At 60.4% G+C, this 26,464-nt stretch overlaps 1 protein-coding gene across 5 annotated transcripts; it reads left to right on the top strand.

The window, feature by feature from the left end:
* The first annotated feature begins 2,700 nt into the window (after positions 1–2,700).
* On the top strand, positions 2,701–24,870 carry CDC42BPG (CDC42 binding protein kinase gamma). 5 transcript variants are annotated; one of them, XM_060176150.1, is made up of 37 exons: positions 2,701–3,428; positions 5,261–5,352; positions 5,439–5,522; positions 6,588–6,683; positions 6,941–7,089; positions 8,255–8,348; positions 8,480–8,680; positions 8,775–9,023; positions 9,241–9,320; positions 11,009–11,109; positions 11,196–11,276; positions 12,206–12,288; positions 12,397–12,501; positions 12,616–12,702; positions 12,797–12,897; positions 12,978–13,053; positions 13,139–13,245; positions 13,325–13,439; positions 13,516–13,667; positions 13,753–13,841; positions 14,017–14,069; positions 14,163–14,261; positions 14,356–14,415; positions 14,614–14,719; positions 16,705–16,838; positions 16,919–17,058; positions 17,172–17,253; positions 17,375–17,591; positions 19,364–19,426; positions 19,508–20,107; positions 21,223–21,320; positions 21,395–21,479; positions 21,619–21,739; positions 22,709–22,826; positions 22,922–23,045; positions 23,161–23,246; positions 24,560–24,870. In XM_060176150.1, exons 1-37 carry the CDS (start codon positions 3,272–3,274, stop codon positions 24,614–24,616), a joined length of 4,542 nt encoding a protein of 1,513 aa, XP_060032133.1. In that variant the 5' UTR covers positions 2,701–3,271; the 3' UTR covers positions 24,617–24,870. The 5 variants fall into 5 exon arrangements, with proteins under 5 accessions (XP_060032133.1, XP_060032131.1, XP_060032134.1 ...); XM_060176148.1 differs by having other exon boundaries at positions 2,702–3,428; positions 23,158–23,246; XM_060176151.1 differs by having other exon boundaries at positions 2,703–3,428; positions 12,209–12,288; positions 23,158–23,246.
* Positions 24,871–26,464: the final 1,594 nt, after the last annotated feature.

Genomic DNA, 26,464 nt, shown 5'->3' on the forward strand with positions numbered 1-26,464 from the left:
GTTCCAGGCCTGGTACCATCTAACACAGAAGAGTGGCTCTCAAGTCTTCCATTAGGCGAGTAAATACATTGGCTTGGGCAGCCTGGGGAGGTGGCACAGTGGATAAAGTGTTGGACTCGTAAGCATGAGGTCCTGAGTTTAATCCCCAGCATCACATGTGCCAGACTGATGTTGTGGGGTGTTCTCTCTCTCTCTTACTCATAAATAAATGAGCTAGTTATATTTTGAGATTTTTATTTTCATGAGAGCTTGGACACAGGATTTGTATAAGCCCACCAGGCTGGTGCCAGGCTCAGCGCCAACCCCCCCCACACACACACCCAGCATTCCGCATTCCTGAGAGCAGAGGAACACAGATCCAGGGTGAGTCCTGCCTTGCCACCAGCAGGGACCTCTCCCTTCCCCTCAGCCAAGGGGGGCTGGGCTGCGTGACTCCCAAGGCAATTGGCTGAACCCACAGGGGTGGCTGGTCAGGGTGGAGGTAAGCGTTGGCCTCACCTAACTCCCAGAACAAAGCCGGCCAGGCCCACCCTTCCCCAGAGCACGACAGACCCAGAGTCGCCCAGGGCCAGAGGGGTGCTGGTGGGGGCTGGCTTCCTGCACGGTGAGAGACTGATACTGATAAGATGTAATGACAAAACCTCGTGTGGAGCAGGACTGTAGCATGGGAGCCCCTGCCGGAGAGGGAGCAGGTCCCAGAGGCTTGTGGACAGAACAGACACCAAGATGATGAAGTCACCAGATGTGCAGCTGGCTGGAGCTCGGCTCTCTGCAGAGGTCACACCTCAGGGTACTCAGGGAGTGGGGCCCAGGCCCTGAAGCTCTGCCAGCCCCTCCCCCAGAGGCCTCCCCAATAAACCCACATCAAAAGTGTAGTATTTAAGCTGCCCAATAATTACACAAGGTATTTTTGCAGGTGTGTGGAGACAGCAGGACCAAGAGCTGGGCTGCTCCTGATGTGGGGCTGGTGTAGGGGGGTCAGGGATGTTCGAGTTTGGTGCTCCCAAAATGGAGGGGGAGCAGACAGGGCAACTGAGACTTGGGACAAGGATGGGACAACAACTATTCTCCCCAGGCCACTACTTTGCTCTCCTGGGGTTTAACACTGTCAAGCACACTGAGGTATTTTTGAGAGAGAGAACATTCACATTTATAAAACTATGCCAGGGGGAGTCTGGAGGTAGTGCAGCAGGTTAAGTGCACTGGCGCAAAGCACAAGGACCGGCCTAAGGATCCTGGTTCAACCCCCGGCTCCCCACTTGCAGGAGAGTCACTTCACAGGCGGTGAAGCAGGTCTGCAGGTGTCTGTGTTTCTCTCCCCTCCTCTGTCTTCCCTTCCTCTCTCTATTTCTCTCTGTCCTATCCAACAACGACATCAATAACAATAATAAAACAAAAAGGGTAACAAAAGGGAATAAATGAATAAATATTAACAAAAAACAAAACTATGTCAGAAAGGAGGAATAAAAATAAACAAGAAAGGAGGGAGACAACCAGAGCCTCACTCTGGCCAGTGATTCCCAGGAAGGAGCTGTGACCCCATACCTAAAAGTCCAGCAGTGCCACCTCCCAGGTTTGTAACTTATCATGCCACATCTTGTGCCCGACTTACAGGGGACACTTGCCCCAGAGGTCAGCAGGGGTCAGCCGCCAAGGGTCGGCCTTGGTGGCCGCTGCACTCATTGGCTCAGCACTCACCGGAGACCACACTGAGCCAGACCCTTGGCTGCTGACCCCTGGAGACCTGCTGGGGTTGTGTGTCGGGGGGGGGAGGGCAGGCTGGGAAGCCGCCAGGTACCCCACGCAGAACTTTGCCCACAGCCTGCTTGGGCAGAGACCGGTCCCCGTCCCTTCCGCCCTTCTCTGGCCTCTGGCGCCCCCTGGTGGTCTTTAGGGGCAAGAGCTGCCCGCCCGAGCCCCGCCCCGTCGAGGAGCGGCCTCAGGTGTGCGCAGGTCACCCAGGACCAACTCTGTCCCTAGCCCCTCCCCAGGGACGAGAGCAGATGCCACAGGCCAGGTGTCTTGGGACGATCAAATGGAACGCCCGTCGGGTAACCATTGTGCACTGCCAACTCCTCTCTGACCCGACCAGACCCGACTCAAGGGCCCGGTTTGGGGGCGGCGGCGGTGGCGGGGGTGGGGGGGTGGGAGGTGGGAGGGGGTTGCTGAGGTAAATCCACAAAGAGATGTTGTCTGTTTTCCACAGGGCACTGCTCAGTTCTGACTTCTGGTGGTCCTGGGGATTGAACCTGGGGCCTTTGGGGCCTCAGGCATGAAGATCTTTTTGCAGAACTACTGTACTATCTCCCCAGCTCCGGAGAAAACTTTTCTGGTTCAATCCCCAGCACCACCATCAGAGTTGAGCAGTGCTGTGTGTGGTCTTTCTCTGTATCTTTCTCATTAAAATAAAATAAAACATATATATATATATTTAAAGATTTTATTTATTTATGAGAAAGATAGGAGGAGAGAAAAAGAACCAGACATCACTCTGGCACATGTGCTGCCAGGGATCAGACTCGGGACCTCATGCTTGAGAGTCCAAAGCTTTATCACTGCGCCACCTCCCGTACCACTAAACATACACAGTTTTAAAAGAGAGATCTTTTCTTGGAAGCACGAGCTGTCGAAAGCCATCGAGCTGCCCCACCCTTTGACTTGGACAGACCCTCGAGTCTGTGAGTTGGGTCCAGCCCAGCTGGACGCAGCTGTGGCGGCATCACGAACACCCCTGCACGGATGGCGGGGCCCTGGCCGGACCTCCCCTCGGCCCCACGTCCCAGGCGGGCCGGCTCCCCGCCCCTCCCGCGCTCAGCCCGTCTTCCCGCCAAGTGGGTGCTGGGCGCGGCGGGACCTGGTGGCGGGGGGCCGGGGCGCTCTCGGGACGGCGCGGACTACAACTCCCATCCCGCCCCGGGACCGGGCTGGGGGACAGGGGCCGCGGGGAGCTGGGGCGCCCCGAAAGCCCTTCCCTTGGTTGGGGTCCTGCCAGGGCTGCTAGGCCGGCTCGGTGGCCTCGGCGACCCCCGCGGGACCCCCACCGCACCCAGCCCGCGCCCCCCTTCCTGGCCCGGCCCGGCCCGCCCCCGCGCGTCCGCCCGCCCCCTGCACCGCCGCCGCTCCTGCCATTGGCCGGCGCGCACCTGTCCGTCCAGGGGCGGGGCGTGCGGGGCGGGGCCAGGTGAGCGCGGCGGGGCAGGTGACAGCGGGTGCGGGCGGCGGGCATGCGGGTGGCGCGGCTCTAGCCCGGGCGGGGGCTCCGGCCGCGGCCATGGAGCGGCGGCTGCGGGCGCTGGAGCGGCTGGCGCGGGGCGAGGCGGGCGGCCCGGGGCTCGACGGCCTCCTGGACCTGCTGCTCGGGCTGCACCAGGAGCTCAGCAGCGCCCCCCTGCGGCGGGAGCGCAACGTGGCGCAGTTCCTGAGCTGGGGTGAGTGGCGGGGCGGGGACGGGCGGCGGGGTCCCCGCGTCCCCACTCTAGTGCTGCGCCCTCCAGCGACGACCCTGGCGCGTGCCCCGGACCCGCAGGCCTCGCTGTCACCGTCGGAGTCACACCCTGGTTCCCGCTGTCCCACGGGCCTCCTGAGCCACGGGGGACAGACACGCAGCAGCTCCTGGAGGGCACCCCCGCAGGGCACCCCCTGATACACTCACATACCCAAGGCACTGCACACAGGCACCTGCCCAGCTCCTGCCTGCACACAGAGCCCCCCAGACCTGCCCCTCGTTGCAGACAGCTGCCCAACCTTCCCAGGGCCGTCCCCCACAATGGGGGGTGGCCGGAGGTGGGGTTACACCCCTTCCTGGTTGACTGAGTCACTGGGAGTGGCTGGCTGTGGGTGACCCTGTGTGGGCTCTGGCGCCAGCCCTGGGTTCCCTGGGCCTTGTGGGTGGGATAGACACAGACCCCACCCCACCCCCCCACGGCCTGGAGGGCAGGGTGAGGTGGGGGCTTGCTCCATGGGGGAGTGTGGGCAGCCCCAGAAGGGGCCTGGCTGGGCGGGGGCTGAGAAATGAACCAGATGGTACCTCTTCCCCCCTTAGTCACCCCCCCCCATGGTGTCCTGAGGGCCTGGCTTGTGTCACACCTTCTGGGCGTGTGTCTGCCAGGCTTGTCATCACCCCAGTGACTCCCACACACGTGTGGATGTGTGTTTGCATATGCAGTGCCCCTCCCTGCCAGGGGGACCCTGTAAAGGGGGGGTGGGCTGTGTTCACATGGCCGAGGGAGCTGGCGGGGCCTTGACTCACTCCTGGCCTGCCTCAGCTTGTCCCTGCTCTGTCCTGTGAGGCAAGGCCAGGGGTCCCTGTGGCTGTCCTGGGGGCTTGGCTGCACCGTCCTGACTGTCCTGCAGGGTCAGGGGTAGCCAGCCCATGGCCCTGGTTCCACACAGGCTAGTGGCTGTGACCTGGGAAGAGCCTGGGAACAGGTTAATTAATTTGGCTAATGAGGTTTGCAAACCGCCCCTGCAGTGGGGCTCGGCCTGAGAAACCTGTGGAGCGGCTCTGTCCCACACAGACCCGCCCAGCCACCAGGGAGTTCCCTCCTGGCAGTGGGGAAACTGAGGCAGGGAGCCGACCGCAGCCGCCCCCGAATCCTGAGCTCCCAGGCCCCTGTCCTCCTGCGGGCTCTTGCAGGGCCTCCTGGGAGGTGTGGACCAAGGCCGGAGGAGGCGCCGTGCCCAGCACAGGCCGAGAGGGAGGCAGGGTTGCAGGGCTGGGCCAGTCTGGAGCCGCAGGAGTCAGGCCCTCGGTGCCAGTGCCAGGTGCCAGGGCACGGCTGTTTTGGCCTTGGTTCTGGAGTCTTGTGAGAGCCTGGGCGGACCTGCCGGAGCCCACAGGCCGAGAGGCCCCACACGGGCAGCCCACGGCCTGCCTTCCCATAGCCTCTGGCACCCTTGTGCCCACAGGGCCCCAGGCCCGAATAGCCCCTCAGTGGCACAGAAGCCTCTTTGAGGACCAGGAATGTTGCCCGTCCAGTTTCCCAAGACAGGCCCGGCCTGGTCCTACAGGGGACCCAGGAGCTGGGGTGGGGATGGGAGCCCCACGCTCCCCCCCCAAAGGGTGACCTGGCCAAAGGGGTCAGAACTGGGAAGGACCAAAGTCCCATGGCCCCTGGGATGGAGACCATCTAGCACCTGGGGAGAGCGGGGACCAGGTGGCCCTTGGCCCGAGGACCTATGGGGGGGCTGCATTTCCTGGCCTTCCGGAGGGGGCAGGTGCAGCCCCCAGGCCCTGAGCCCCTCCCCACCGTCCCCGCAGCCAGCCCCTTGGTGACTAAGGTGAAGGAGCTGCGGCTGCAGAGGGAGGACTTTGAGATCCTGAAGGTGATCGGCCGCGGGGCCTTCGGGGAGGTGAGCAGCCTGCGGGGTGTAAGTGTGAGGGCGTAAGTGGTGGGGGGGCGTCCCGACCGGACTAACCCCTGGCTGTGTGGCTCCAGGTTGCTGTGGTGAGGCAGAGGGATAGCGGGCAGGTCTTTGCCATGAAGATGCTGCACAAATGGGAGATGCTGAAGAGGGCCGAGGTCAGTGGGTGCCCCGACTCCCCCACCCGTCCCGGCCTCACCACCCGCCCTTCTCAGGAGCAGGCTCGGTGTGCCCGAGGCACCACACAGGAGCACCACAGGCACCACGAGGCCTCCACGGAGGCTGGAGCAGCGCTGCACTGTCTCCCTCTCCTGTGAGGGTGGAGAATGAAAAGACAGAACCAGAGGGTCTGGAGACAGCTTGCTAGGTGGGGCCTTGCCTTACATGCGGCCAAGGTTCAGGCCCCGGCACCAGAGGCAGCCCCAGTTCTGGGCCGTCTCCCTCTCTCTCTCTCTCTCTCTCTCTGTCTCTTTAGCTGAATGAAGAAAGTAGGCGGGAGGGAGCCAGGCCATGGCGCACCCAGTTGAGCCCACATGTTATTATGTGCAAGGGCTTGGGTTCAAGCCTCCCCCCTGCGGTGGAGAAGCTTCATAAGAAAGGAAGCAGGGCTGCAGGTGTCTTTCTCTCTCTCCCTCCCCTCTCAGTTTCTCTCTGTAGCCAACATAAAAACAAATAAAACTAATAAGGGGGCTGGCGTAGGGAAATTGCAAAGGGCCCCAGCTACACACACACACACATAAAAAAAAAATTAAAAAAAAAAAAAAACCGAGCGAGGGAAGTGCTCAGTACTCTGATGCCTATGCACAGCCCCTGGCGCATTCCCTGCCTGCCTTGAAACAGTGAAGACAGCCAGGCGGTGGTGCACCTGGTTAAACACACACACATCGCAGTGCTCAAGGACGGGGTTCAAAACCCTTGTTCCCACCTGTGGGGGAAAGCTTCATGAGTGGTGAAACTGGGCTACAGGTGTCTCTCTGTCTCTCTCTACTTCTCTCTCCCTCCTCCCTCAATTTCTCTGTCTCTATCCAATAATTAATTAATCTGATAAAAAGGAAGATGCAGGCTGAGTGGTACTTACATTCCTGGGGACAGTACTGAGGCCTCAAGCCGCAGGGCACGGGCTTGGCTCTCTCGCGGTTTCCTCCATCCCCTGAGCTGGCGGTGTGTGTGTGCGCGGGGGTCTCTGTGCCCACCTACCCCATTTACCCCCAACCCCCCTGCAGACGGCCTGTTTCCGGGAGGAGCGAGATGTCCTGGTGAAGGGGGACAGCCGCTGGGTGACGGCTCTGCATTACGCCTTCCAAGACGAGGAGTACCTGGTGAGGGCCTGGGACGCAAAGGAGGGGGCCCTTGGGACCCCTCCCAAGGTCCAAGGAGAGAGACCCCCTCCTTCCGGACCGAGGGGCAGCTCCAGGGCCTGGGGTTTCCAGCCCAGCTCAGGCGAGAGCCCGTCCTTCACCCCCCCCCCCCGCATCCCGGGGAAAGAGACAGACTAGGGATGGGTGGGGTGGGGTGGGGGACAGGCGCTGGGGTGCCGCCCCCATGTGATGTGACCGCCGGCCGCTCCCCCCCGCAGTACCTGGTCATGGACTACTATGCGGGCGGAGACCTGCTCACGCTGCTGAGCCGCTTCGAGGACCGCCTGCCGCCCGAGCTGGCGCAGTTCTACCTGGCGGAGATGGTGCTGGCCATCCACTCGCTGCACCAGCTGGGCTACGTGCACAGGTGGGCCCCGCCCACATTGACCAGGCCCCGCCCACACTGCCCCAAGCCCCGCCCACAGGCCCTCCTGTGCTGGGGGCCTGCCACTGGCCCCTTTGTTTTTTATTAACCGGATCCAGGTGGACCCGGACCCCGTTGATCAAACACGTCACCACGCACAATGACCCTGGTTCAAGGCCCTAATCACCTGCAGAGGGAAGCTTCATGAGTAGTGAAGCAGGTCTGCAGGGGATTCTCTTTCCACCTCTCTCTCTCTCTCTCTCTCTCTCTCTCTAACCCTGGTGGCAAATAAAGAGTGCATGTTGGCCAGGCAGTGGTGCATCTGGCTAAGTGCTCACGTTACAGTGTGCAGTGCTCTGGTCTCTCTGCTTATGTCTGCGTATCTTTCTCTCTGTATCTCTCTCAATAAAAATAATATATTTTAAAAACAGAAAAGGGGAACGAGCAGTAGCACACCCAATTAAGTGCACACATTCCCATGAGCAAGGACCCAGGTTCAAGCCCCTACTCCCCACCTGCATGGGCAAGAGGTTTCATAAACAGTGAAGCAGGTCTGCAGGTGTCTTCCATCTCTGTCGTATCAAAATAGAAAGTGAAAAAATGGAAAACAAAAAGAAAGATTTGTTTGTTTGTTTGTTTGTTTGTTTATTTATTTATTGTCTCTAGGGTTATCACTGGGGTTCAGTGCCTTCACTACAAATCCACTGCCTCTGGAGGCCATTTATCCCCATTTTGTTGTCCTTGCCGTGGTCGTTATTATTGCTATTGTTGCCATTAATGTTGTTGTTGGATAGGACAGAGAGAAATCGAGAGAGGAGAGGAGACAGGGGGGAGAGAAAGGTAGACACTGCTTGTGAAGTGACCCCTCTGCAGGTGGGGAGCCGGGGGCTTGAACCAGGATCCTTACACAGAAAGATTTATTAATGAGAGAACCAGAGCATCATTCTAGCACGTGCCATGCTGGGGATCAAACTCAGGACCTCATGCCTGAGAGTCCAGGGCCTATCCGCTGCACCACCTCCCGGGCTGCATGCCTGCCCCTTTCCACAGAGGTGGGGGCAGAGCCTGGCATTGGTGGCTGCAGGGACCTCCCTCCTTGGCCCTCAGATGAGCCACTTCCTTCCTCCTGGGGAACCCGGTCACTCCCCTCTGTCTGCTGCCCCCACAGGGACGTCAAGCCAGACAATATCCTACTGGACATGAATGGGCACATCCGGCTGGCCGACTTCGGCTCCTGCCTTCGCCTCAACACCAGTGGCACGGTGAAGCAGTGAAGGGACAGGGCCGCGGGGCGGGGACATGGGGCCTGTGGAGACCAGGGTGGGAGTGTTGGGGGCGCAGGACCCAGCCAAGCCCCAGAGGTGTCACTAGGCCCCCTCGGCCCCCTCGGCAGGTGGACTCATCAGTGGCGGTGGGGACACCAGACTACATCTCCCCGGAGATCCTGCAGGCCATGGAGGAGGGCAAGGGCCATTACGGTCCCCAGTGTGACTGGTGGTCGCTGGGCGTGTGTGCCTACGAGCTGCTCTTCGGGGAGACGCCCTTCTACGCCGAGTCGCTGGTGGAGACCTACGGCAAGATCATGAACCATGAGGTCGGCTGCCGGCACACCAGCTCTGGGCAGGGGGCACCTCGTTCCCCCGGGGGTCCCTCACAGCTACCCACCCGCTGCCGCCGTCTGTCCACAGGACCACCTGCAGTTTCCCCCGGACACGCCCGATGTTCCGGCCAGCGCCCGGGATCTGATCCGCCAGCTGCTGTGCCGCCAAGAGGAGCGGCTGGGCCGAGGGGGGCTGGATGACTTCCGCAAGCATCCCTTCTTCCAGGGCGTGGACTGGGACCGGCTGGCCTCCAGCACGGCCCCCTATATCCCTGAGCTCCAAGGGCCCATGGACACCTCCAACTTCGACGTGGATGACGACACCCTCAACCACCCCGTGAGTGGAGGCCCACCCTCGAGGGCTAGAGTCCCCTCCACACCTCAGAATCCCCAGAGGGCTCAGTAGGGCCCTTCCACCTGCCTGGTGATGGTCCTGTGTCACCCTGTTAACCTGGGCATATCGGGGGCATCGTGCCCCCCCACCCCATCACCAGTCCTGTCTCCCAGTGTCCTGGGGCTCAGGCCTCAGCCCTTTCACTCTATCACCCCCACAGGGGACCCTGCCACCACCTTCCCACGGGGTCTTCTCGGGACACCACCTGCCCTTCGTGGGTTTCACCTACACCTCGAGCAGGTGAGTCGTTCCTCAGTGCCTCGAGAACACAGGGATGTCACCCAGCAGGTCCCTGGAAAGAGCCTGGTGCCCACTCCAAGTCCTCTGGCATCCCTGAGGTCCCGGGGGTCCCAGCCCATGTCCATGAATCCTGCCCAGCATTGGGCCCTCATGGTCCCCTCTGTGGCCAGCTGGCAGCGTCCTGGGCTTGGAGCCTGGGGGGGGGCAGGTGGTCCCATTCAGGCCCACAGCCTAGTAAGGCCCTGATGAGGGGGCTGGGGGGCCAGCAGGGGCTCCAGCCACCCTTTCAGATCTGCTGGACCCTAAGTCCTCCTGACCGCCCTCGGGAGAAACTTGTCACCTTCGTTTCTTTCCATTTACTTTACCTGTTGAGAGAGAGAGAGAGAGAGAGAGAGACCAGAGCTCTGTGCTGACTCCTGTAGTGCTGGGGATCAAATCAGGAACCTCAGGAGTGAAAGACCAATGTGCGCCATTTGAGTCATTTCCTAGTCACCGTCACCTTCATTTTTATTGTTTTGTTCCCCCCCTTTTGTTGCCCTTGTTGTTGTAGTTATTGTTGTTGTTAGTGATGTCGTCGTTGTTGGATAGGACAGAGAGAAATCGAGAGAGGAGGGGAAGACAGAGACGGGGAGAGAAAGACAGACACCTGCAGACCTGCTCCACCACTTGTAAAGGGACTCCCCTGCAGGTGGGGAGCCGGGGGCTCAAACCAGGATCCTTACACTGGTCTTTGCGCTTTGCACCATGTGCGCTTAACCCTCTGGGCTACCGCCCGACCTCTGTTCATTTTGCTTTATTTCAATACTTTCTTACTTACTTTTGGCTCCAGAGCATTGCTCAGCTCTGGCATATGGTGTTGTGGGGGACTGAACCTGGGAGCCCATGCCTCAAGCATGAAAGTCTTTTGCAGAACCACTATGCTGTCTCCCACCAGGTTTTGGGTTTTTTGTTTGTTTGTTTGTTTGTCAGAGAAAGTCTGTCAGTCTTCACAGCTCCAGAGCTTGCTCTGGTGCCTGGCACTCTCCTGAGGTGCTGGGATTTGAACCTGGACCACACACACCCTACTGGGAGCTACTCCTCCATCCCCATTTTTCTCTTTTTGCCTCCAAGGTTACCGCTGTGGCTTGGTGGCGACGCTCTGAATCCACTGCTCCTGGCAGCTATTTTTTCCATTTTACTGGATAGGACAGAGAAGTTGAGAGAGGTAGACAGAGGAAAGAGGAAAAAAAAATGTCCCTGTTGCAGGTGGGGAGTTGGGGACGCGAACCCAGATACTTGTGTAGGTCCTTGCACTTTGTGCTATGTCTGCTTAGCTGAGTGTGCCACTGCTCAGCCCCCCCCCCCCATCTTTCTTTCTTTCTACAGAGAAGGGGAGAGAAAGACAGACACCTGCAGACCTACTTCACCACCTGTGAAGCGATTCCCTGCAGGTGGAGAGCCAGGGGCTCCAACCTAGATCCTTCTGCCGGTCCTCGCGCTTTGCGCCCATTTTTCTTCTTAACTATATTCACTAGCAGAAAGAGAGAGAGAGGGATCTGGAGCTTCACTCTGGCACAGGAGTTGCCAGGCATGGAACTGGGGGCCTGGGGCACACAAGCCCAGTGTTCTGCCACTGAGCCACCGAGGAACAGGCTATGAGAGGGTGGGGGGGGGGTCCTCTGCCCACCTATGTTCCCTGCTCTCTGCAGCGCGGGCCCCGACGGCAACTCAGAGCAGCCAGCAGCTGCCCTGGAGCGGAAGCTTCGGGGCCTGGAGCAGGAGAAGGCAGAGCTGAGCCGCAAACTCCAAGGTAGGGAAGCCTTTGAGGTGGAGCCCAGGGCCTGGGGTGTGGGGGTGCTCCTGTGGTGGCTCACTGCTGGCACCCCTCCTCTGCAGAGGCCCTGCATAGCCCCTCAGACCGTCGGGAACTGGAGCAGCTCCGAAAGGAGGTGCAGACCCTGCGGAACAGGCTGGCAGGTACCCCGCACAGTACCCTTAGTGTACCCCCACTCCCAGCCCTCGCCAGGCTGAGCTGCTCCCCTGCACACCTACCACAGCCGAGGCGCGGGCCTGCCCCTGCCCTGTGTGTGATGTGTGTGCGACCCTCGGGTGGCGTCTTTCCTTCCTTTGTCTCCAGGGTTATTGCTGGGGCTGTACTAGAATCCACTGCTCCTGGAGGCTAATTTCCTCCCCCTTTTGTTGTTTATCACTGTTGTTGTTATTGTTGTTGTTGTTATTGCTGTCATTTTTGTTGGAGAGGACAGAGAGAAATGGAGAGAGGAGGGGGAGACAGAGAGGGGGAGAGAAAGACAGACGCCTGCAGACCTGCTTCACCGCCTGTGAAGCGACTCCCCTGCAGGTGGGGAGCCGGGGGCTTGAACAGGGATCCTTACTCGGGTCCTTGCGCTTTGCGCCACATGCGCTTAACCCGCTGCGCTGCCCACCCCCCTTTTTTTTTGCCTCCAGTGTTATTGCTGGGGCTTAGTGCCTGCAGTGCGAATCCACTGCCCCATTTTTGTTGTTGTTGCCCTTGTTGCTCTTGTCATTGTTGTTGTTGTTGTTGTTGTTGGATAGGACAGAGAGAAATGGAGAGAGGAGGGGAAGACAGAGAGGGGGAGAGAAAGACAGACACCTGCAGACCTGCTTCAGCACCTGTGAAGTGACTCCCCTGCAGGTGGGGAGCTGAGGGCTTGAACTGGGATCCTTACGCCGGTCCTTGCAACTGCACCACCTGTGCTTAACCCGCTGTGCTACCGCCTGCCTCCCTAGGGTGGTGTCTTGACCTCTCTGAGCCTGCCTGTGGTGCCCCCATATTCTGGGCTGGGGCGTGGTCGGGACGGGGGGGCCCCATGAGACCCACAGCACACAGTGCCTCAGCCTGCACGGGTCTCAGTGACAATTCCCAGCAGAGACCCTGAGGGACACCAAGTCCCCCTCGTCCCAGACGGATGGCAGTGACCTCCGGCAGGAGAGGGACCAGCCCCACCAGGTGAGGGCCTGGTGCAGGGGGTTGGGGCAGGTGACCAGAGAGGGTGTCCACTCACCCAGGGGCCACGCCCTGACCCTCCTCATCCTCCCCCTCCTGCCTGCCCCCCAGGAGCTGGCAGAGGCTCGGGTGCACCAGGCGGAGCTGCTGCGGGGGCTGGAGGAGGCCCAGGCCCTGGGCTCCCAGCTGCAGGCCGCCCAAGCCGTGCAGAAGGAGGTGAATGATGTGGAGGGAAGGCAGCAGGATGCTGAGCTGCAGGGGGCTGGAGCACTCAGTGCTGGGCACCCCATTGTGGCTGAGCCGGCCCTGACCAGCCCCTGGGTCCCCCAGCTCCAGTCCCACGTGGCCACCCTTAGTCGGGAGGTGACTCAAGCACAACAGGAAGGCGGCCCTGAGCCAGAGACACCCCGAGTCAAGGTAGCCGCTCTCCCTCCACACCCTGCCAGGCCTGTGCCCTGCAGTGGGGAGAAGCAGCTTCAGCCCCCCATCTGACCCCTTTGTGTCCCCTAAGACCGTCCACGCCATCCCTGAGACCAACGGCACGAGGTCCCCCGAAGCCGAGCTGAGAGAGGAGGTGGCCGTCCTGCGCGGGCAGCTGGAGCAGGCCCGGGGGTAAGCAGAGGCTGGGGCGGGGGGCCCGGCTGGGGTGGGCACAGCGGGTTGGGGTCACCCAGGCCCGCTCTCCCTGGCAGCTCCCGAGGGAAGGAGGAACTCGTGCTGGGCCGGCTGCAGGAGGAGAACCAGCGGCTGAGCAGAGAGCAGGAGCGGGTGAGCTGCGGGGCCCCCGTGGGGCGGGTGGTCAGGGCTGCCCAGCATGAGGACTCCCGTGCTGACCGCCACATCCCTCCCCCAGCTGGTGGAGGAGCTAGAGCGGGAACAGCAGGACAAGCAGCGGCTGGAGGGCGAACGGCGGGAGACAGAGAAGAACTGGGAGGCCCAGATCGCAGACATCCTGACCTGGTGGGTGCCGGGAGCAGGGGCCAGGGGCGCTGGGGGACCCCGCCTGTGACCTGCGCCCGCTTCCCCGCTCCCCCGGCAGGGTGAACGACGAGAAGGTGTCCAGGGGCTACCTGCAGACTCTGGCCACCAAGATGGCCGAGGAGCTGGAGACGCTGCGGAATGCGGGCACCCAGACGCTGCCCACCAGGCCGCTGGTGAGCCCCGGGGACGCCCCTGGGTGGGGGAGCCCCTCGGGAGGGCCGGGGGATGCTCACGGGTGCCGACGACCAGCAGGACCACCAGTGGAAGGCGCGGCGGCTGCAGAAGATGGAGGCCTCGGCCCGGCTGGAGCTGCAGTCGGCACTGGAGGCCGAGATCCGCGCCAAGCAGGGCCTGCAGGAGCGGCTGACGCGGGTGCTGGAGGCCCAGCTGCGCGCCGAGAGGTGAGGCCGGCCCTGGGGGGCAGGTGGGGGGGTCCCTGGTGCTGGCCGACGGGCCCTCGCACACTCACCCACTCACTGTGCCCAGCCGTCTGCAGGAGGCCGAGCAGCGGAGCCAGGGCCTGCAGCGGGAGCTGATGGCGCTGAGGGAGGAGTTGCATGCCCGCGGGCCTGGGGGTGAGCCGCCTGGCACCCGCCCCCACACGCCCCTGCTTCAGCCTCACCCTCACTGGGGGGCGGCACAGGAGGGACTGCAGGGCTGCCCTGCACCCACCTCCCCCGTCACTGAGTGGAAACCGAGGCCCTGCTGACCCAGGTCACCCCCACCCCGTGCCCCCGGCTCTGTTTGCAGACACCAAGTCCCTGAACCCCTTCATCCCCTTCCTGTCCTTCCGGAGCTCAGAGGTGAGAGTCAGGCTGGGGGAGGGGGAAGGAGGGGCCCCCCACCCCAGAGAGGCCTGGGCTATGGCTTGACTGCCCCTCTGTCCCCACCCCCAGAGGGATGCCAACAAGGAGACTGGCATCACAGGAGAGGCCCCGAGGTCCGGGCCTGAGCCCGAGCTGAGGCCCAAAGGCCGCCGCAGCCTGCGTCTGGGGGTGAGGACAGCGGGTCCTGTGTGGGGAACTCAGCCCCCTCCCCTCCCCCAGTCTTCCTGGCCCAGCTCACCTGTTCGCTGCTCCTCCCCTGCAGGCTGTGTTCCCCAGAACCTCAGCTACCACACCATCCCCGGTGGAAGGTCCCACTGCCAAGGTCAGGCCCCCAGGGATGCAGTGCGTGGGGGGGCCTGCCTGAGTCTACCAGTGTGCACCGTGGGTTGTGTGTGGGGGGGGGACGCGAGGGAGGTGGCGGTGGGCCCACACTCCCGGCTCAGCTCCTGATGCCTTGGGACAGCACTGGGGGTCTGGGGGGCCGGGTCCAGCCCGGGTGATCGGCCTGTGCCCTCTGCAGCCTGGCTCACACTCACTGCGTCCCCGGAGCTTCCCTTCCCCCACCAAGTGTCTGCGCTGCACCTCGCTGATGCTGGGCCTGTGCCGCCAGGGGCTGAGCTGCGACAGTGAGACCCCCTCGCCTCCCCATTCACCCGCCTGACCCTGACCTTGACCCTGACCCCAACCCTGGCCAGTACTTGGACTCCGGGCCAACTAGCCCCTACTCAGATGTTCCCGGGGAATGAACTGCTGTGGGAGCTCTGAGCTGTGCCTTGATTCCCTGGACTGGGGGAAGCGGGGGGCCGGGAGACAGGAGAGAACTGCAACCTGCTTCACCACTGCCGGGTCCCCTCAGTGCTGTTCACAGGATGATGGGGGGGAGAGACATCTCACTAGGTGGAGTGCAGGCATTACCCTGGCTGGCACCACACACCACACGGGAGGCCCATGAGTCTGGGTATGTGCGTGTGGGGGCAGAGCCACAGTGTCTCTCTCCTGAAGACCCAGGGGCGGGGCAGACAGCATGATGGTGATGCCTCAGACTCAAGAGGTGCCCAGTTTAATTCCCTGCACCACCGGAAGTCACAGCTGAGCAGAGGCGAGAGAGATGGAGGGAGAGAACGCCCACCAGAGCATCATTCTAGCACATGGAGTCTTAGGACTAGAACTTAGGACCTCATACTTGCTGGTCCTACATTTTAACCACTACACCACTCCCCCTGGTCACTCCCTCAAAGGAAAAGAATAATTAAGAAGTAAATGGGGAGGGAGCAGGTGGTGGCACACCTGCTGAGAGCACACATTAGAGTGCACAAGGGCTGGGTTCGAGCCCCCAGTCCCCCCATGCAGGGCTGCAGGTCTCTTTATCTTCCCTTCCCTCTCAATCTCTCTGTCTCTATCCAAAACAAACAAATAAATAATATTTAAGAAAAGAAGTGGGTCCCTGAGACTCCAGGGTCCCAGGTTCAATCCCCCAACACCACCATAAGCCAGAGCTGAGCACTGGTTTTTTTTTTTTTTTGCCTCCAAGGTTACTGCTGGGATTTGGTGCCTGCACTGCGAATCCACTGCTCCTGGAGGCCATTTTTCCCCTTTTTGTTGCCCTTGTTGTATGTTGTTGTTGTTATTATTGTTGTGGTTGGATAGGACAGAGAGACATCGAGAGAGGAGGGGAAGACAGAGAGAGGGAAAGACAGACACCTGCAGACCTGCTTCATCGCTTGTGAAGTGATTCCCCTACAAGTGGGGAGCCGGGGGCTGGAACTGGGATCCTTACGCAGGTCCTTGTGCTTTGCACCATGTGGGCTTAACCTGCTGTGCTACTGCCCGGCCCCCACTGCTCTTTTTTTTTTTTTTTTTTTTTAAAGAATTTATTTATCTATTCATGAGAAGGATAGGAGGAGAGAAAGAACCAGACATCACTCTGGTACATGTGCTGCCGAGGATCGAACTCGGGACCTCATGGTGAAGAAGCCAATGCTTTATCCACTGCGCCACCTCCCTCCAGGAGGGACCACACTACTTTTTAAAGAGAGAGAGAGAGTTTGTGTTTTATGTGTCTAGGGAAATAGCTCCGCTGATAGAATGTTGGCCTTCCTTGCCGAGGTTCCTGGTTTGATTCCTAGCACCGCACGTTCCCTAGACTTTCTTTCTCTCTACCTCACGAATCTCTCATATGTAATAAATTTATAGTATATTTCATTACATTTTTTTTCCAGTGCACAACTCAGCACCGGCATACTGTGCTTCTAGGGATTGAATCTCGGACTTTTGGTGCTTCAGACATGAAAGTCTGTATAACCACTATGCTAAACAAAATAGATATAAAATAATAATAATAATACTATAAAGGCCCAGAAATGGTACAACTGCCTAGTATGGGGGAGGGGAGGACCAAAGTGCTTTGCCATGGTGTTTGCGTGTGGTGCCAGGACTAGAACCCAGGGCCTTGCGCACAGCAAGCTGTATGCTCTACCCCTTAAGCTGTCTCCAGCTCCCAGCCCTGCTTTCCTTCTCTCCCTGGATGGGAAACGACAGTGACGGGAAGCTTCAAAGCCCAGAGCCCAGGCCCGTGGATGGTCCCACCCAGCCTCACCCCCTCTCCCCACAGCCTGCGGCTACTTCTGCCACTCCACCTGCGCCCCGCTGGCACCCCCCTGCCCTGTGCCCCCTGACCTCCTCCGCACCGCCCTGGGAGTGCACCCCGAGACGGGCACGGGCACCGCCTACGAGGGCTTCCTGTCGGTGAGCTGGGGTGGGGGTGGGCAGCGGGGGCCGGTGCAGGGTCCCCCGGGCCCCCCGACATGGCGGTGTTTCTCCCACAGGTACCGCGACCCTCGGGCGTCCGGCGGGGCTGGCAGCGGGTGTACGCGGCGCTCAGCGACTCTCGCCTGCTGCTGTTCGATGCCCCCGAGGCTCGGGCCAGCCCAGCCAGTGGGGCACTCCTGCAGGTGCTGGATCTGAGGTGGGTTTAGTGGGGTGGGGGGTGAGCGAGGAGGGCAGGGGACACAGGGGAGGGAGGGGAAAGGGAAAGGGCAGGGAGGGGGCCAAGGCTCTGACCTGTGCCCCCGCCTCCAGGGACCCTCAGTTCTCGGCCAGCCCCGTGCTGGCCTCCGATGTCATCCATGCCCAGCCCCGGGACCTCCCCCGCATCTTTCGGGTGAGTGACCACCCGGCTGCACCCCCCACTCTGAGGGCCCACTGACCACCGGCTGGTGGAGCGGGGAGGGAGGAGGGTCGGCGTTCCAGCCTGAAGCCTGCGGCCCGGGTCCCTGCGGCAGGTGACGGCCTCCCAGCTGGCGGTGCCCCCGGCCACCTGCACAGTGCTGCTGCTGGCGGACAGCGAGGCCGAGCGGGAGCGCTGGCTGCAGGTGCTGGGTGAGCTGCAGCGCCTCCTGCAGGACGCCCGGCCTCGACCCCGGCCCGTGTACGCGCTCAAGGAGGCCTATGACAATGGGCTGCCGCTCCTGTCCCACACGCTCTGTGCCGCCATCCTTGGTGAGCCTGGAGGGCTGCCTGGAGGAGGGAGTGTCCCAGCTGGGAGGGACGGGCCCTGGGGGCCGCTACCAACACCAACACCAGTCTGTGCCATCCCCCTACTCCCCGTGGACCTTTCTTACTCTCCAGAATGAGAGGAGATGGGGGGGGATCCCAGAGCACAGCCCCACTGTGCTCTTCGCAGGGTGCTCCCATCAGGAGCTCCAGCCCAGGTCCTTGCACAGGCAAAAGTGTGAGCTCTATAGGACCAGCTAACTCCCAGCCCCCTGCCCCCTGCCCCCTGCCCCCTTTAAAAATGGGACTCTGGGAAGGAACTGAGGGACTCATACATGCATGATCTGCTGAGAGGCCTCCTGGCCCAATTGTCCTTTTTTTTGTTTTTTTTTTTTAATAATTACTTCCTTTTCGTTGCCCATGTTTTTATTGTTATTGTAGTTATTGTTGTTGTTATTGATGTTGTCGTTGTTGGCTAGGACAGAGAGAAATGGAGAGAGGAAAAAAAGAGAGAAAGACAGACACCTGCAGACCTGCTTCACCTCCTGTGAAGTGACTCCCCTGCAGGCGGGGAGCCAGGGGGCTCGAACCAGGATCCTCACACCAGTCCTTGCACTCATGCCACGTGAGCTTAACCCGCTGCGCTACCACCCGACTCCCTAGTTGTTCTTTTTTTTTTTTTCACATTTTATTTATTTATTTATGCCCTTTTGTTGCCCTTGTTTTTTTTTTTAATCTTTTAAAATATTTATTGCCTTTTGTTGCCCTTGTTGTTTGTTTTTATTGTTGTGGTTATTATTGTTATTGATGTCGTCATTGTTGGATAGGACAGAGAGAAATGGAGAGAGGAGGGGAAGACAGAGAGGGGGAGAGAAAGACAGACACCTGCAGACCTGCTTCACCGCCTGTGAAGCGACTCCCCTGCAGGTGGGGAGCCGGGGGCTTGAACCGGGATCCTTACGCCGGTCCTTGTGCTTTGTGCCACGTGCGCTTAACCCGCTGCGCTACAGCCCGACTCCCTGTTCTTTTCTTTTCTATTTATTTGTCTTCCCCAAAGCTCTGACTAGCTCTGGCAACAACTTCTACCTTACTCCATTACTATACTGCTTCTACTTCTTCTCGTCCACCTCCGCCATTATATATGCATCTATCTATCTATCTATCTATCTATATGATTATTATTTTTTAAGATTTTATTTATTTATGAGAAAGACAGGAGGAGAGAGAAAGAACCAGACATCACTCTGGCACATGTGCTGCCGGGGATCGAACTCAGGATCTCATGCTTGAGAGTCCAAAGCTATATCACTGCGCCATCTCCCGGACCACTATATGATTATTTTTTAAATTCCCACCAGGGTTAACCCTGGGGCTCAGTGCCTGCTCTACCAATCCACGGCTCCTGGTGGCCATTTTTACCTTTTTTTTTTTTTTTCCATTTGTATTAGACAGGACTGAGAGGGGAAGATAGGGAGACACCTGCAGCCCTGCTTCACTGAATAGGAATCAACCACATCCTCCACAGGTGGGCACTGGGGGCTTGAACCCCAGGCCCTTGAGTGTGTATCTTCCGGGTGCACCACTGCCTGGTCCCTGGTTCCCACATTATTGAAGGAGAACCCAGGCTCTCAGCGGTGCCATGCTTTACCGTCATCCCAGGGCCCGCCCCTGTCCCAGGACCTTTGCCCGCTCATCAGGGCCAGCAAGGACCCTGTGGGAGGCGGCCTGGCGATGTCTAGTAAGAGGCCTGGTCAGACTGACCCCTCCTCTTCCCACAGACCAGGAGCGACTGGCCCTGGGCACGGAGGAGGGGCTTTTTGTGATCCACCTGCACACCAACGGTGCGTGCCCGGCCTGGCCCAGGGCTGCGGGGGGGCACCCCTCACCTGCTGCAGCCCTGACCCCCAAGCCCCCCCCCCCAGATATCTTCCAGGTGGGCGAGTGCCGGCAGGTGCAGCGGCTGGCGGTGAGCGCAGGCGCCGGCCTCCTGGTGGCCCTGTGCGGGCGCGGCCCCAGCGTGCGCCTCTTCCTGCTGGCAGAGCTGGAGAGCGGGGAGGCAGCTGGCGCCAAGATCGCCGAGTCTCGGGGCTGCCAGGCGCTAGTGGCGGGGCGCATCCTGCAGGCTCGCACGCCCGTGCTCTGCGTGGCCGTCAAACGCCAGGTGCTGTGCTACCAGCTGGGCCCGGGGCCTGGGCCCTGGCACCACCGCATCCGTGAGCTGCAGGCCCCCGCGCCTGTGCAGAGCCTGGGGCTGCTGGGCGACCGGCTGTGTGTGGGCGCCGCCGGGGCCTTTGCCCTCTACCCGCTGCTCAACGAGGCTGCGCCCCTGGCCTTGGGGGCTGCGCTGGTGCCTGAAGAGCTGCCCCCAACGCGCGGGGGCCTGGGCGAGGCGCTGGGCGCCGTGGAGCTCAGCCTCAGCGAGTTTCTGCTGCTCTTCGCTGCCGTGGGCGTCTACGTGGACGGGGCTGGTCGCAGATCTCGGGCCCACGAGCTGCTGTGGCCTGCTGTGCCCACAGGCTGGGGTAAGGCTTGGGGGGCAGTGGGCCTGCTGGGGACCCCACATGCAGAGGACCAGGTCCAGCCCCGACTCTACAGCTTGGCAGCCAAGCCCATTGGTGCGTGTTTGTTGACTGGACAGAGACAGAGAGAAATTGACAGGGAAGGAAGAGGTAGAGAGAAAGAGAGACAACTGGCGCCCTGTTTCGCCACTCGTGAAGCTCTGAAGCAGGAGGTCCCGAGTTCGATCCCCGGCAGCACATGTGCCAGAGTGATGTCTGGTTCTTTCTCTCTCCTCCTATCTTTCTCATAAATAAACATGTTTAAAGAAACTTTTAAAAAAACGTGTCGGTTCGAACCCCGGCTCCCCACCTGCAGGGGAGTCGCTTCACAGGCGGTGAAGCAGGTCTGCAGGTGTCTGTCTTTCTCTCCTCCTCTGTCTTCCCCTCCCTCTCTCCATTTCTCTCTGTCCTATCCAACAACGACAACAACAATAATAACTACAACAATAAAACAACAAGGGCAACAAAAGGGAATAAATAAATAAAATAAATATAAAAAAATTAAAAAACAAACACAAAACATGTGTCCAGGAGGTGGCGCAGTGGATAAAGCACTGGACTCTCAAGCATGAGGTCCTGGGTTCCATCCCTGGCAGCACATGTACCAGAGTGACGTCTGGTTCTTTCTCTCTCTCCTTTCTCATTAATAAAATTTTTTTTTTAAAGTGTTTTGCAGAACCATTATGCTGCCTCCCCAGCCCTGGGACTGGATTCTTCATGAAATCCATTGCCCAGCACAGACAGAGACACCCCCCCAAACAGTGCCTGCTTGGAGGGATGGAGGAGTGAATGAATGAGTGAATGAATGAGTGAATGAGGGGTCTGGCCCAACCACGCGTAACTGGTTAGACGGGAGCCGCAGCTCTGCGGGGTGGGCTCTCGGGCGGGACGGGACGGGGTGTAGCAGACGCTTCGCTCGGACCCGGCATCCCCAGCCCTCACCGCGGGGTCTCCGTGGCCGTGCCCCTCCGCTGCCTGCGCAGGGCTGTCGGGGAAGCCGCCCCGCGGGCGGGCGGGCGGGGCGGCATCTGCAGGGGCCTCTGCCGGCTGGCGGGCCGCACATCCCCCTCCCCCCGCAGGCTACAGCGCCCCCTACCTGACAGTGTTCAGTGACAACGCCCTGGACGTGTTCGACGTGCGGCGAGCGGAATGGGTGCAGACTGTGCCCCTCAAGAAGGTGAGCCTGCGGGGTGCAGTGGGGCGGGGGCGGGGGCGGGCCGGCCTGGCGTGACGCTGTGCCCGCGGCCTCAGGTGCGACCCCTGAACCCCGAGGGCTCCCTGTTCCTCTACGGCACGGAGAAGGTCCGCCTGACCTACCTCAGGAACCGGCTGGCAGGTGCGGGGCGCCTGCGGGCGGGGGTGGGAGGTGGGGGGTGGGGAGGAGGCTGGGGGCGCTGCGACAGGTGCAGGCGGACCCCCGAGCGAGCTGGGCACGGCCCGGGGCAGTGAGTCCCGACAGACTGCTTCTCCCGCAGAGAAGGACGAGTTCGACATCCCCGACCTCACGGACAACAGCCGGCGCCAGCTGTTCCGCACCAAGAGCAAGCGCCGCTTCTTCTTCCGCGTGGCCGACGAGCAGCGGCTGCAGCAGCGCAGGTGGACGCGGGGCGGGACTCTGCTGCCGGGGGCGGGGCCTCGCGCGGTGGGTGGAGCACGCGGCCTGGGTGGGGCGGGGCCTCGCGCGGTGGGTGGAGCACGCGGTCTGGGTGGGGCGGGGCCTCGCGCGGTGGGTGGAGCACGCGGTCTGGGTGGGGCGGGGCCTCGCGCGGTGGGTGGAGCACGCGGTCTGGGTGGGGCGGGGCCTCGCGCGGTGGGTGGAGCACGCGGTCTGGGTGGGGCGGGGCCTCGCGCGGTGGGTGGAGCACGCGGTCTGGGTGGGGCGGGGCCTCGCGCGGTGGGTGGAGCACGCGGGTCTGGGTGGGGCGGGGCCTCGCGCGGTGGGTGGAGCACGGGGGTCTGGGTGGGGCGGGGCCTCGCGCGGTGGGTGGAGCACGGGGGTCTGGGTGGGGCGGGGCCTCGCGCGGTGGGTGGAGCACGCGGGTCTGGGTGGGGCGGGGCCTCGCGCGGTGGGTGGAGCACGCGGTCTGGGTGGGGCGGGGCCTCGCGCGGTGGGTGGAGCACGCGGGTCAGGGTGGGGCGGGGCCTCGCGCGGTGGGTGGAGCACGGGGGTCTGGGTGGGGCGGGGCCTCGCGCGGTGGGTGGAGCACGGGGGTCTGGGTGGGGCGGGGCCTCGCGCGGTGGGTGGAGCACGCGGTCTGGGTGGGGCGGGGCCTCGCGCGGTGGGTGGAGCACGCGGTCTGGGTGGGGCGGGGCCTCGCGCGGTGGGTGGAGCACGCGGTCTGGGTGGGGGGGTCTCCAACGGATGGGCGGGGCTATACTGCTGGGGGCGGGGCCTCACGTTCGAGGGTGGGGACTCACCTTAGGGGGTGGAGCCTGTACTGATGGAGGCAGGGCCTCAACCTGCTCTTGGGGCTGGTCTCAGAGAGGACTGGAGAAGTTACCTGTGCCTGCCTCACCTGTGCCCGCCTCACCTGTGCCCGCCTCGCCTGTGCCCTCTGCCCGCAGGGAGATGCTGAAGGACCCTTTCGTTCGCTCCAAACTCATCTCACAGCCCACTAACTTCAACCACCTGGTGCACGTGGGCCCCACCGATGGGAAACCCGGAGCCCGGGCCCTGTCCCCGGTGAGTCCTCCGGAGCCAGTCGCAAGCCTCCCTGGTGACCTGGCCGCCGGCCGTCTCCTTCGTCACTAGTCCCAGCTCTGCGCTGTCCCCAACAGGCTCCCGGAGAGAAGGGCCGAGGTGGCCGCACCTCCGGCCAGCAGCGACCACACAGCTTCTCAGAGGCATCGCGGCGCACCGTCTCCGTGAGCAGCGAAGGACTTGGAGGGGACGCAAACTCCAGTAAGGACCACCCCTCCCGCCCTCCCCCACCCCCGCACCCGCACCCGCACCCACTGCTACCCACCCCACTCCCCGAAGCCCTAAAACCCGGACTCTGTCCCCTGTGCTGCAGCAGTGAAGAGGAAGCCCTGGACGTCTCTGTCCAGCGAGTCGGTGTCCTGCCCCCAGGGGTCTCTGAGCCCCGCGACCTCGCTGGCACAGGTGAGCCGCTGGGGTGCCCACCCTACCCCATTCTCTTAGAGGAGAGACTGCGCGGGCATGAGGCCAGAGGCCAGAGGCCAGGCTGAGCCCTACAGGGTCCAGGGTCCAGGAGATGTAGACCCTTACCTGTCTCCCTCACCCCCCCACACACACACTGCATGGTGGAGCCCCACTGGGAGCAGGTGGGCCAGGGTGGAACTTGAGGGTCTGACTGTCTCTGAAGAGTGGTGGGCTTACACCAGCTTCCCAGCCTCCCTGAGTTTGTCTCACCTTTAAAACGAGGTTGTGGTTTGAGTCCCGTGTGGGTCACCACACAGCAACTGTCTTCCCTGCCCCCCTCCACACACACACACAGACACACACACACACCAAGCACACCAGGGTCACTCGGAGCCCTGGGATGGATGTGCCTAGTTTTTCGTCTTCCTCTTTTTTTTTTTTTAATTAGTTTCTTTTTTTTTTTTCATTTATTTTCCCTTTTGTTGCCCTTGCTGTTTTATTGTTGTAGTTATTATTGTTGTTATTGATTTTGTCATTGTTGGATAGGACAGAGAGAAATGGAGAGAGGAGGGGAAGACAGAGGGGGAGAGAAAGACAGACACCTGCAGACCTGCTTCACCGCCTGTGAAGCGACTCCCCTGCAGGTGGGGAGCCGGGATCCTTCCGCCGGTCCTTGAGCTTTAGCGCCACCTGTGCTTAACTACTGTGCTACCGCCCGACTCCCTCTTCTTCCTCTTTTGAATTTAATTTTATTTATTTACTCATGAAGAAGATATAGGATGGGAGAGAGAGAGAAAGAACCAGACATCACTCCAGTGCATGTGTTACTGGGAATTGAACTCAGGACCTCATGGTTGAGAGTCCAGTGCTTTATCCATTGTGCCACCTCCCGGACCACACATGCCTGGTTCTCGCCCCCTCATCTCCCCTGTCACCTTGGAATGCCCTGTCCTGTTCCCAACCTCGCTGGGCTCTATACCAGTGCCACCTGCCTCCCCAGGTGTCACGGCCTCCCTGGAACTAGTATCACCTGTGGCGCCCTCTGCCCACTCCTTGTAGGTCCAGCTGTTCTCACCTGGGGTCAGTCCTTCCTCACCCTTAGACATCTAGTCTGTGCTTTGCCCAGAATAATGTTTGATGATTGAATAACAAAGGGAGTGAATGAGTAAAGGGACTTTGATTTGGACCCCAAGATTAAGTCAGTGCTTCACAGATGTTGCCCTACCCCACATCTGGCCTCCCCAGGGTGCTGCTGAGAGTCGGGGCTGTGGGGAGACCTCTGAGAGCCCTCACATCCTTCCCTCCCCCTGCAGGTCTCAGAGCGGCCCCGGAGCCTCCCTCTGGCCCCCGAATCTGAGAACACTGTGTGAGTCCTCAGCAGGGCACCCCCAGCCCAGGACAGGACACGACATGAGGGAGCAGAGAGCCTGAGGCTACCACCTTCCTGCTGGCCCGGAGCCTGTGGCGACATGACTGGGGACGTCAGCCTGGATCCCCAGGACTCAGGGGTCCCAATTCCCAGCCCCCATCTGTCCAGGTCTCATCCCTGACCTGTGAAGAAAATGTCCCACTCTGCCTTGGGCTCTTGGGGAGAGGGGGTGCGCCAAAGCTATCGCTTCCAGTGCCGAGTCCCAGGAAGGCAGGGCCATATCTGCACAGGGTCTGGGTATGAAGGCCAGGTCTCCATCTAGAGGAAAGGAAGTCAGAGAAGGGGAAAGGATGTTGGTGAAGGAGATGAGAGACGCTGGGGAATGCAGGAGGCGAGAGAGAGGCCAGAGGAGGAGAGAATGAAGCAGGCGAGAGAGAGAGACAGAGAGAGAGAGAGACAGAGAGAGAGAGACAGAGAGAGAGACAGAGAGAGAGACAGAGAGAGAGAGAGAAGATGGCATTGGGAAGAACACATGAGGGTGTGTCGACCTGGGGAAGAGTCGGGGTGGGGGGCTGGAGCAGGAGAGGGTCTAAGCCGGCCGATTTATCTAGTCGCCCAGGGTGGGGTGGGAGGGTATTTATAAGGGCTACTTGGTGGGAAGTGGGTACCCCAGGGGGCACTGTGGGGTCTCCAAGCCCACTCTGGCTCTTCTCAAAGCTTCAACCAGCTGTGTATTAGGGGATCTTAGAGGGCGTCTTATTACTGATTGCAGTCATTATTATTGTTATCACTATTTTTATTAGCCCCCTACTTTCAGTGTGGGGAAGAATTAAGTATTTATCTCCTCAAAGGCCCATCAGGGCCTTAAGAAACCAATAAAGACAATGTTGTGAGCTGCCTCACTGCGGCCTCCGTCCTGGGGTTCAGGAAACTGGGGGCTCGGGGTGGGTGGGCTACATCGCTAGGTACCACTGTACCACTGTATCAGAAATGTTCTTTTAGTGTTTGTTTTTCTTTCCCCAGGCACTACTTAGCTCTGGCTTATGGTAGGGATGGAGTAATGGGGACTGAACTGGGGACCTCAGAGCCTTAGGCATGAGAGGGTTTGTTTGTTTTTTTCCATACTTCCTCCCTCTGTTCTGTCTCTTTTGTTTTTCTTTAGATTTCTTTATTCACAAGAAAGAGAGAGAGAGAGACACTGAGAAGTAGAGCATCACACTGGCTTATGCAGTGTCAGGGTTCAAACTCAGCACCTCACACCTACAAGTGCTTTGATTTTATTATTATTATTTATTTATTATAGGATAGAGACAAAGATATTGATAAGGGAGAGGGAGCTAGAGTGGGAAAGAGGCAGAAGAAGCAGCAGCCCTGCTTCGCCACTCGTGAAGCTTCCCCCCTGCAGGTGGCGACCAGGGGCTTGAACCTAGGTGCTTGCACACTGTGACGTGAGCACTTAACCAGGTGCACCACCGCCTGGATCCCCACCTGCAAGTGCTTTGCTCTACTGAGACACCCCCTCTCAGCTCAGCTGCTCAGAAATGTTCTCCATAATAGCATTTTTTAAGGTCTGTGGTCCGGGAGGTGGCGCAGTGGTGAAGCTTTGGATTCTCAGGCATGAGGTCCTGAGTTCGATCCCCGGCAGCACATGTGCCAGAGTGATGTCTGGTTCTTTCTCTCTCCTGTCTTTCTCATAAATAAATAAAAATATTTTTTAAAAAATCTGAGGGTCTACAGCCTGTGAGGTGGAACAATGGATCAAGAACTGAACTCTCAGGCATGAGGTCCCAAGTTCCATCCCTGGCATCAAATATGCCAGACTGCCTTTCTGGTTCTCTCTTCTGAGAAA

The sequence above is a fragment of the Erinaceus europaeus genome, chromosome 17, assembly GCF_950295315.1.
Source record: "Erinaceus europaeus chromosome 17, mEriEur2.1, whole genome shotgun sequence".
Lineage (NCBI taxonomy): Eukaryota > Metazoa > Chordata > Mammalia > Eulipotyphla > Erinaceidae > Erinaceus > Erinaceus europaeus.